General features: G+C 38.8%; 2 protein-coding genes across 11 annotated transcripts in view; one reads left to right on the top strand and one right to left on the bottom strand.

Annotated features, from left to right (window-relative positions):
- Positions 1 to 12,026, top strand: part of CTNNA2 (catenin alpha 2) — a 784,792-nt gene that overhangs the window by 563,323 nt on the left and 209,443 nt on the right. The gene's annotated exons all lie outside the window — the stretch shown is intronic.
- Positions 1,226 to 4,380, bottom strand: LRRTM1 (leucine rich repeat transmembrane neuronal 1). Its single transcript, XM_073340155.1, has one exon. It carries the CDS (start codon positions 3,567 to 3,569, stop codon positions 2,004 to 2,006), a length of 1,566 nt encoding a protein of 521 aa, XP_073196256.1. The 5' UTR covers positions 3,570 to 4,380; the 3' UTR covers positions 1,226 to 2,003.

The following is a 12,026-nucleotide window of genomic DNA, read 5'->3' as shown; positions in this document are numbered from 1 at the left end:
GGTTAAATACCATTCTAGCTAGAATAGTCTGAGCAAATTTCAAGACAGCAGGGAAATTGTAAGTGGCTTAAAAACAAAAGCATTCATTTTTGAGTTTCAAATTTGCAATAATGAAAAAAATGATCCTCTACTGATGCGGATCATGGCTTTCATTTATGATATTGTAGTTTTACTATATAAAATAATCTGATTACACTACAGCAATACTTCATATTTAATTAATATAAATCAGGGTGAAAGTTGTTAAGCAGACAAAGAGTAAGCTTTGGCTCTTCAAAGGATATGCTCATTTGACATTTAGAAATAATTTATAAAATCTTCCTTTTTATGCAATTAAACATTATTGCCTACTAAGCTTCTCTGCAGAAAAAAACTTGGGTTGCTCCTTTCATGATCTGCATTTTATAAATCTGTGTTAGTGTCATAGGCATTTTTTTAAAAAATTGTACATCTAAGTTAACATTAAAAATGTCAATTTTGTGGCACTTCCTTCCGTTGTTGCTAGCCCTAGCATGAAGAAATAGGTACAAAGTGTATACATTTTACAAACTCCATTATCTGTAACATTTTATTAGAAGGGTATGCTGTGTGAGGAAGGTTTGAAAAGATGCACTGCCTGATGGTATAAAAATGCAACACCCTCGTTTTCATTGACATGAATGGAGAGCAGTCAGTACATATTGGTTGGTTACATATTGGAGAGAAAAATCCAAAATGCAAAAGGAAAAGCAAGCATTTAAAGAAGGGCAATAAAATGAAACCACTGCATGGCTCTGGATTAACAAAGCACTGTTAATGTAATCACCGATCCCTGTGTCAATACTTAGTGAGGTGGGCTCATATACTTTCTTCCTCTGCAGGTATTTTTAAAAGGAGGGGCTGTTCAGGATGTCTTGTGATTACAGTGACTGACAAGCTATCCCAATCCCAAGACAGTGGTTTACTATAGTAACCATAAGTATGGTCTAATCACTCGATGCTTAATGGGCCTGCAGTGTTACACCCAAGGTTCTACTTTTGAAACACACAGAGCTTTCACCACTGAAAATTGGATTGCTGCCTCCTTAGTCCTTTCATCATTACTCTACATTGCAGAGAGAAATGGTTTCTCTACCTTTAGCATACGGCATAAGAGCATGAAAGGGGGAAATGATAGAAGATTTTAAATAAGCCCTTTAAAATAAGGTGTTTGTTTTTTTTAAAAAAAGGGAAAGACAAAGTAGCATTTTTTAGGCTGTCTTTTTTTTAATCAGACTTTGCAATGTAATTAATTCAGATACAGAATGTACTGATGGGAAATGCTGCATCTTTGTGGCTCTTAGTACAACTCAGAAGTCAGCTATCTTGAAAAATCTTCAGAAATATTTCTTTGTGACAGGTTAGAACTTTAGCCTTTCCAAGATGACTCAGCTCCTTCTTTTAGTGATATACTGTTACAGGTAGCATATTAACAAAAATATATTTGCTATGCCATGCTTTTTTTTTGTTTTCAATAACATGGTGTATGTGGATGTGTAATAATTACACTGTGAAGCCATCTGCTTAATTTTAATCTTTCAATTTTATGTGGCTTCTTTGCTGATAGATTTTCATTTCAACACTTTATGTGAAGAGAAAAGAGGTTAAACTGTTGTAATTTGCATACAGGTAACAATTCATGTAGTATACACCAGTCTGTAAAAACTGTAAATGCTATTTTTTTTATTTTAAACGTTTTTGTAGTTTACAAAAAAAATCAATCAATAATTGGTACCTTTTTACACTCTCGGATTCCTGAATATTGTCAGATCTTCAAAGGGAATATTATCATATGAAATGTTAGGACTGACTGTCCTGAAGATTTTAAGACACAATAAAGCTAACATATCAAGTCTTTTAGACAGATCCTCTTACAATTTCAGCAAAGAAGTGCATCAGAAATTATCAGAAAAGCACAGTAAACCCCCATCCAACTGTCTGCCCATTGTTATTTGGTTGCACACTGTTTAAATCCCCACAGAAAATCACACCTCACATTCCCTTGCTGGCTGCTGGTGACAGGAACAAGATCCATATTCATTAATGATCACCAGGGCTCCTTCAATGTGGTTGGGTTTGTAATCAACATAATACTCCTGGGCTGACATGGCAGCCATTTGATGCATGGTTTGTTTCTGCTTCTGCTTTCTGCGCTGTGTCACAAAGCACTGTCTGAGTTGCCTTAGGCTGGCTGGAAAACACTTCCAGGAGACATACAACACTAAAACCACTATGAGGAAAGAGAAAATCAGTGCCATTGTCCCTGTCACCACCTTGTGAATTTGAACAGCATTCTCAGTGTTTTCACTGGGGATAGTTACCGTTATGGCATTTGTTGTTCTTTCTCCTTCAGTATCCTGCACATCATATATTATTGTGGCAGGGCTATAAGTGAACATTTGGTCACTGTTGTTTGTTACTGCTGATAGCATGTTAACACTTGTTGGGTCTTCTGCATCTTCGCATAAGTGAAAAGCATACACTGCATCTAAAACATCCTCTCCCTGTGCATATTCAGGGGTGGCACAGAGCAGATTGCTGTCATAGCGACCTTTAAAGTTACTTAGCCAGGAGGCCAAGGCGCAAACGTTACGGCTGCAATCCCAGATGTTTGCAGAAAGGCTGATGCTAGTGAGTGATTTCCAGGAGTTGAGGATTCTAGGATCAATGTAGGTTAGCTGGTTGGAATCCAGCTGCAGTGATTGGAGGTGAGGTACACTTTCGAAAACATGAGGTTCAATGTATTCAATCTCATTGCCAGAGAGATCCATTTTTTCCAATTTCCATATCCAGTCCAAGGAATTGACTACAATAGTGACTTTATTCCTTCGTAGGCAGAGAGAATGCAGTGAAATGAGCCTTGGAAAATGGGCTAAATTCACCTTCACCAAATCATTGTGCTCAAGGTGTAGTTCAGTGAGTTTAAATAAGCCTGCAAAAGAGTTTCGAGCCAGGCTTTTCAACTGATTGTATCCTATGTCTAGAAACTTCAGGCTGCGACAGTCCTGAAAAATTCTCACTGGCACAAACTTGATGGCGTTTGACCGCATGTGCAAAGTTGTTAGTTTTCTCAGCCCATGAAACAGATCTGGTTCCAAAGACTGCAGGTTATTATATGATAAATCCACACTACGCAAGTTTGGCATCGGTCGGAAAGTAGTATTGGGCAGTTGGGTGATTTTGTTGGAACTCAGAGTGAGTTCTTTAACTCTCCGCAATTTTTGAAAGGTATTCCTCTCCACTGAGCAAATGTGATTGTGATCCAGATAGAGCCACGTGAGCTGCATTAACCCTGTGAACTGTCCATCATGTAGCTCTGAAAGGCTGTTGTACCGCAGAGACAAGCCCATCATGCCCGACAGGTTGCGAGGCATCTCTGTAAGATTCAATGACTCACAGTACAAAAGCCTGCCCTCACACCGACATAGCTGTGGACACCCACTATTCACGGCTGGAAGCATTTTTAAAAAGACACCCAGTGTACACAATATCAACCCTGGGGGCTTCCTCAGCAACCAGTTTAAACAGAGACCAATAAGAAGGAAATCCATTAGCAAGAATATTTCCAAATATGCTTGAGAATGTCCATTGAAATCTTTTCAAATTCTACATCATATTTTATTTCAGGGGGGAAAAAAAGACACAGGCAAATATTTCACTTTACAGCATGCAGGAGCTGTGCAGCATTAAAGTTCACAGACATTCACAGGTAAAAAGATGTTGATTTTGTTCATGTTAGATGCTGCAGCAAAGAAAAAAAAAATCTTTCTTCATGAAAGAATTTAATTAAAAAGTGTCTTACCCACCCTTTTCCAGAGAGTGACAACCTCCATTCAGTTGCTTCCTTTGTGTTTGGACTAATTATATGCAGAACTTAAAAAGACCTCTCTGTGCTACAAATTCAGTCCCTTTCAATTTTGTGCAAAGCTGGCAGGCTCACAATGTCTTATTTTGCTTCTGCTCAAAGAGCTAAAGGGATGTCCAGCTAGCTTTTTAGCTGACTTCTAGGACGTGCAAGTTTCAGAACTATGTGCATGAGCTTGATCTTCTCTTTCTCTCTCTCTCTGTCCTTTTCTCTGCAGTTAATACTGTGACGTTGTGAAAAAAACTCCAAACTCTTTACTAACGACTCCACAGGATTTGACAATCTCTTTAATGTCCATCATTTGAAACGACCATTGACCAGCACAACCTTTACTCCACAGAGACAGATTACAATTCACTCACTGACCGGCTAAGGATAGCTTTATTTCCCATTCTTTGTTCGCTTTGCTTGTTAGGTGATGCTTAGAGCAGAGAGAGAGACAGCAAGAATCCCTTCCCTTCAGCTGAGCAGTATGTTGGTAAAGCATGCAGAGGCACCTAGTGCTCACTGAGTGTCGTAAGCTGCTCATGATTGTACGCCTGCACTGTGCATCTCAGACATGGGCAGATTGAAAAGGGGTGGGCATAAAACCAACATTTTAGTGAGCCAGTAAAGTAATATATGTTCTTTGATGAAATGGAAAATACTTTAAGCCTCTCTCTCCATTTCTCAAACACACACACACACAAAAATTATCATCAGCAGCCTGGCATTTCTAAGTAGGAAGAACAGAATTAGATTTTTTTTCTTTCTTCCCCCCACCCCTTTTGTTTAAACTCGCCTGGATTCATAAGGCACATAGGGGTGGGTGTTTGTTTCTTGTTCTGAGAATGAGTATAGAAAATGTGATCTTTGGATTTTTTTTCTTTTATTTTTTTCAAGACCAACGTTTGAATTTTATAGTCATTTGTTGGGAATATGTTTTTATTCTGATACCCTCTCACCACGGCATGTTTTAGAATTCTGTGCAATCCTTCTCACAGAAAGGCAGTCAGGGCTCTTCAAATTCGAATTTCTGGACTCGTATGTTTTAATTACATTTGGTCTTTTACCATCCTGCATATTTTTAATGTGGTCAGCACATGCTTTTCCTAATGGCGCTTTTTTTTTTTTTTTTTTTTTTGCAGCTTATGCTATGGCACACAGAACTATTATTCATGCAGCATAAAGAATGCTGTGCTTTCTGAATGAGATCAACATGCAGGTTGCCCTTTCAGTGTGTTTGTGGTGGGGAGAGATGGGATTTGGAACCCGATTAGATTATGTTTTCCCAATTGTGCTGCCCTTTGTTCTATGTACCAACAAATCATTGCATACTAATTTTCATTCATCATTATTTATAGAAAAGACCACTGTTGATAAGCTATCTCTGTAATCTTTAGACCGAGAAATATGCAATACTATTGTCAGGGAGATATTGGCCATTCTTTTCTATTATGAAATACCATCAGAAGTGAGACGGCTGACAAATGCTATTGGAACTGACAACTCAGGGTTCAGTATATCCCTTTAAGGAAGTTTGATATGAAAACACATTTCATGCAAAAGAAAGTGCTGTTCTCTTATTTAAGTCACCATTGATGATTAGGTGGGTGTGTAAATTTGGATTAGCTTTGAGTTTGGCTACAATACTGACCAAAACAGTTTTTCAGGTTTTTGATGAATCAATACAAGATCCTGGTTCTGCTAAACGTATTTGATTATGATTGGCTGCTTTGAGCATGTGCTGGTACAGCTCAAGGAACACAGTGATTTGATACTACAGAAGTTCTCTTCCAAGGGAAGTCACAGAAAACGTAATGCCAAAACTATTTTCAGGAATTCAAACATGAATATGTGAGTGAATCATTTCAAACATATTTGTTCAAAACATCCTTCCCAAATGTGTTAAAATCCTTTGATTGCAGTCTCAGAACTGGGAATCAAGAATTATTTATCCTCCTAATTCAATGTATTTATGCCCTTCTACTGTACATATCCATTGTTTTCCAATAAGAGTGGCTGGGCACATACCAAAATCTGAAACTTTTGTAGTATTTAGACTTCTAATCATGGATGGAAAATTGACCGTGTTTCTCCTCCCGCTCGTGTTCCTTATTCACAGCTCAGGAAGTCCTGTAGTGGCAACTACAGCCGGTTCCTGTCCGGTAGTGGCAGTGCATATTGGCTTCTCTTTCCCACTACACAAAAACACTGGGGAAAGTGATGAAAGAACATGGGGAGAGACTAAGGGAAGCTAACAAGGAAAGGGAGGCTGTAAAAATCATGGCCATGCCAGGACATATTCAGGATTCCAGTTCTGAGTATTTGATGAAGTCAGCAGCAGAGACTGAGGCATTGGGATTATATGGAAATTGCACAAACCCCCCAAGGTTTTAGATCTGGAATCCCAGGAGGAGCTCAATACTCTCTGCCCCTGAACAGGTCAGGGGCAACTCTGTAAAGGGAACTTCACAGAATTCTGTTATCCCTTCAAGAGAGGTTGGCAGGCCCTATATTTGTAATGATGATATCTACTACTTAAATGGCATAAAGGAGCCATTGGCAGCTGCAAATCATCAGAAAAGAATTCTTCTGGCATTGGTGAGTACTCTCCAGGGCATTAATTTTCTAAATCTGGCCCCTTCTCCGCTGGTGTAGGAGGAAGACAGATGTGGGTGAAGGTGCTGCACATCTTGCATTGGCACAGGATCTATTAAGGATCCCATGCCAATGGCATAAATTAGATCTTACTTCAGCTGATGTAAGTGGTGTCAAAGTGAAGGCTGGCTCTCAGAATTAGGGGGCCAGAATCAGCTGTGGTGTGCTGAGTCGAGCTCTGTTGTAGGAGAGAATGTGCCCCTATCTAAAAATGCTTTTGTACAAAGAAAGCAGGTCGTTCTAAGAATGGCAGAGCTCAATATGTCTAGCTACAGCCATTGAAGCAGTGGGTTGACTAAATCCAAGAAGTATGGAATATGGGTTCGAACAAAAATAAAATTGGGTGAATGTGTTTTGGTTCTACAATGTCTTTGGTAAACTTGTCTATCATAGAGTGGCTAAACATTTTAAAATGTACCTTTTACTGTAATAAAAACAGAAATCTGCTTTCAACCTAATTTTTCTTCAAATGACTTAATTTCCTCTGTCAAAGCTGTTATCACTGCCAACTTGTTAAGTTTACACATTTTCTACAGTTCAAAACCCTGTGGCACATTTGTATACATTAAAAGACTTAACTTAGTTGTATAAAATGCAGCTATTATAAGTTGTTTTCAGAAGTATAAATTAAGTGTATATGTATTTAAAGGAGACTGATTAAATCAATGCAAAGTAGGTTACAGAAGGTAAATATAAAGCTTTAGAAAAAGTTTAGCTGATTGAATTAGTATTGACTAGATGATCACAGTGGTCCCTTCTCGACTTGAAAAATATGAATCTATGACTTCAGTAGAGTTCCACCGGTGTAAATAAATGCAGAATTTGGCTCATAATCTCTAAGTGTATGTATACTCTTTAGTTTATTAACAATCAAATATGTAAACTCAAAAATGTGCAAGATCCCATTGAGCAGAGTGTAAAATAATCTTGTTTATGCCATGCACAAAGAATACCATAAATGTACTTCTTGCTTTTGGTATTTTCTAAGTTATTTCTATCAGTGTAATAAGGAATGGGAATTTGATTGGTGATTTTAATTTCCCTTTGTGGCTAGGAATGGACAAACTCAAACCTTGATCTTTACACTGTAGTCTTTAATTTTCAAGTGCACTGAACTGTGGCATTGTTATAAACATTTAAAGAAAGAAAAGGAAAGGAAAGGAAAGGAAAAGAAAAGACATGACTTCAAGGGTAGCAAATTAAATCTGTTATTGCTCTGATATTTACATCTTGGACACTCCTGGCATTTGCCTCACTGCCCCCCCCAAATAGGATTTAGAATATCAGTTAATAAGGAGTGGATGAGCTATATAAAATGGTATTTTTAGTGGGCACACAAACATTGTAATATATAAGTTTTTTTAATCAAAATGACTCTGGCCATTCGAGGTGTTGAAGTAATAAGTAAAAGATAGCTATCTCTGCTGCCTTACTATCAGTACAGAATAGACACATTGGATGTGTTACAATCTTTAAGAAATAGATATTCTCATGTAAATCAGCCTATTTATTTTGACAATATGATAAATACACTTTTATCTCTTCATGCAGATACTTGGTTGTCATCACCAGCCACAACAGTTACCCATGTGAACCTCTGTAAAGTCAGTCATGGAGGCAATCTACATGCAAAATTGTCAGTGTATCTTTTAAAGAAAATATAACAATTAAGCTGGTTGTAAACAACTCCTAGTTCATGTACGTCTAGACTAGAAGTTTGGTCTTGTTGTAACTCGAGTGAATTGCATTTCAGTTAAATCTAGTTAACACCTTCAGAAATGCTAATCTAGACGCTCTACAAACATCTATTCCAAGACCTTCTAAAGCATTTCTGGAGGTGTTACTTAACTAGAGTTAATTGATTTCCAGTTAACTGGTGTTAAAATGGTACCACACACCACCGTAGACATACCCCACGGGTCACCGTTTCCTCTTATGGTTAGTCATGACTAGGTAACACATTTCAAAATATAACTGTCTTTGTCTATACTGCATACTAAATGGTTTTTAAAACACATTAATTGAAGTGTGTTAATTGACACATCTTGTAACCCAACTCATTTTCCCGGCATAGAGAAAACCTAAGGCTACGTTTCATTGGAAAGAGACACATTTCTACATTGAGATAGCTAATTTGAGATAGTGCTTGCAATGTAAAATCCTAGTTGAGACAAGGCACAGGTAATTTTTACCTTGAAGTAGCAAGTCAAAATCAACTCTTTACACTCTTAAAGCTTAAAGGTAAAAACTACCTGTGCCTTGTCTCAACTAGGATTTTACATTGAGATCGCTGTCTTGATGTAAAAAACTCACCTTTTTTGCAGTGAAGACAAAGTCTCTCTGCCAAAAACCACTACTCAGACTAACAAGGTGCAGGAATTCATAGAAAGAAAGTTCTAAAATAAGTTTTCAGAAGGTTGGGGTGAACAAATTAAAAGCTGTTCCTGGCAGCCTTACCGGGAGTCATTTTACAACTGGATAAACTGTTCCTGGAAAATCTTCACAGTGCATTAGGCACAAATCTGTTCTTCATAGTATTAGGAAATACTTCTCAAGTCACTTCTTTTGCTCTTTTCCAAATATATTTCTCATAAACAACCAGAAAATCAAAACAAAAAAAATCCCACCCTGAGTCGATATTTGTTTTCTCATAATCTTCTTGCGGGAATATAGTACAGTTTCCACTATACCATTGCTGTGGAGTATGCACTGCCCCCATTAGCTAAAGAGTTTGAGACTAAATTAATTTCAAGGCATCCAGTGTTTTGGCACTGAGAACATTAGCACAAATAGGCTAGGTTGGTGCAAGTTTTTTTCTACCTGAGCCAAGGAACAAAAAAGTTCTTGGAATAAAGTCTCTAGTTGTGTTTTCTTCACTCAGAACAGGTAATATTCCGAGTGAGTAAGGCATTACAGTTAAGCAATATGTTTCCAGATAATTTTATTGGAATGTTTTATCGTCTGAAATGTTCTCTGAACTCCTAGAATTCCTACAGTCTCTAAACAATACAGACTGGCCTAGGTAGCCATGGGGATAGATGATGATCAATATCTCACAACCCCTATAGAAAACATACAAACAGATCTTTGGCAGACTAAATCATGCCCAGATATCTGTGCCTTTTTTCTATATTTTGGTTGTTTAGAAGGGCAATATTTTTATGCTACCATTTTTCTGCTCTGACAATATACAGAGACAGAAAGGAGAAAATTTGCAAAATTACCATTATCAGAATATAGACCTCCTTTTGAAATCATTTTTTGCATGTAATCCATTTCACTGGAAGATTACAGGAAGTTTACATCTTATCATATATAGTAGTGTAAGCAGTGTCAGGATGAGCTCCACCCTGACATCTGGTGGTGAGGTGTGGCAAGTTGTGGAAAAGAACTTCAGGGGCCGATCTCATTTGCATAGGCACACCCACCACGCCTAGAATGAGACCATAGCTGCCCAAATGGTCACTTTGGCTGCTGTGGGATCCCCAGTGTCTCTGTTATTGGGGCAGGAAGAATAAATTGTTATTACCCTGATTATGGGAACTGTGCTTGGAACTGTACGTGGCCTTTTGTTATGATGGAGGGATTCACCATCAACTAAGTAGCACTCGCTAGGCAAGGGTCATGGGTTCCAAAACTGTGTGAATGGAGAGAGGCTGGGGACAAGTAGTAGTACTTGGTGGCATGGGCCCCTTGGTGAGGGCCTTACATGCTGATTGCACTTCCTCCTCTCTCCACTGTGGAATATCAGAGCTAATTTTGATTTCATTAGAAGTCTAGTTATAGGCTGCTGAGCTCACTTTGGGCTGACAGTGCACCAGCACTGGGGCTCCCCTACTATAAGCTGAATTCACCTAAGAGCTGAAATCACTGAGTGTTGTGTTAAGTAGTGGGGGAGCCTGAAGATATATTGTGGAGCAGTTTGCGGGACGGCTGGTGAAGCAGTTCGACGCGGAGCAGTGTGTGGATGGCAGGAGCTGCTTGTGGGCCGTGGAGCTGAGTTCGTGGGGCGGCTGGCGGAGCGGAGCGCAGCTGAGCGAAGGAGTTCGTGGGGCGGCTGGCGGAGCGCCGCTATGGAGCTATGGGGCGGTCAGCTTCAGATCACGTAAGGTGCCTCTTACCCCCGTCCCATTTCCACCCAGGTTGGGAGGTAAAGCTCCGCCGATAAACTTTCGAACTCTGGGGCTGCCCTGACCAGGGACAGAGACTTTTGGGGCATTGGACTTTTGGGACTTTGGGTGATTTGGGGTTGCTGGACTCAAGAACCAAAGGGAAAAGGGCATGCCCCAATTTGCCTGGGGTGGGGTTGTTTTTGCTCATGGGTTGTGTTATGAATCCTGTTGGTGGTGTTTCCCCAACATAATGCCACATTGTTTCTCTCTGTTATTAAAAGACTTTTGCTACACTCAGACTATGTGCTTGCGAGAGGGGAAGTATTGCCTCTTGGAGGCGCCCAGCGGGGGTGGTATATATTTTTCCCAGGTCACTGGGTGGGGGCTCGAGCCGGTTTGCATTGTGTTATTGGAATGGATCCCCTAGATATTGAACCCGGCCCTTGTTGCTGCCAACTCTGACGGGCAGAAGGGTTACAGTAGGAAAATATAAAATACAAAAATATAAATACTGATGATCATATCACATGGGATTAATTCTGATAATGGTGGTAAACCTAGAGAAGCTGAAGTATTGTTATAATTTATATTGCTACAATGTCTAGAAACACCATTCCTGGACCAAGATCCCATAGTGTTGGGCACTGTAAAAACACATAACATAAAGATGGTCACTGTCCTAACAAGTGTACAATCTGACCTTTCTTTAAATTATTGCCAATAATTAATAGGCATTCCTAAGCAATTTAATGTGTATGTGTGTAGCGTTGTTTGGTTGGTTTTTTTATATATATATTTTAAAGAAAGCTATCTTTGTTCATTAACGTCTTCATTTAAAGCCAATTGGAGTCAATGGGAAGCTTTGGATCATGCCTCTTTAAATCTTTTTATGTTTTCACATTCCTATGCTAAGGATCTTACACAACTGACAGCAAAAAAAAACAAACAAAAACAAAAAAAGACATGATAGAATGAAAGCTTATTACTGATCACTTGTTGTCTTAAAACAAATGATTTGAAACTTACAGTGAATTCTATAAACAGATGCAGAGTCACTTGAGAAGTTGACCTTGGTCTCAGGGGCATCTAATTTACTTAGCTTTCTTAACTAGTGAGTGTTTGTACTCACTGATGCAATTCTGAGTCTTTAATTTTGGAAATCTCTGCTATAGGATGAATACCATAGAGTTTATTAGGACCCATTCCATATTTTGTGCAAAATTAGTGTAAGGCTTAATAGTAAAACTGCATTGTCCTCTCTAAAGGCACATAGGGCCTTTTGTGTCTGTTAAGAATACTGGAGAACCATTTTTAAAGAACACTTGGCTCACTTTGTACTCTTTTTGTAGTGCAAATACTTATAATCTGACAAGAGAGTGCTTGATTTCTTT

The sequence above is a fragment of the Lepidochelys kempii genome, chromosome 4 (assembly GCF_965140265.1).
Source record: "Lepidochelys kempii isolate rLepKem1 chromosome 4, rLepKem1.hap2, whole genome shotgun sequence".
NCBI classification, from domain to species: Eukaryota; Metazoa; Chordata; order Testudines; family Cheloniidae; genus Lepidochelys; species Lepidochelys kempii.
The sequence above is the reverse complement of the archived record's forward strand: the minus strand, read 5'-3'. Positions and strand labels throughout refer to the sequence as shown.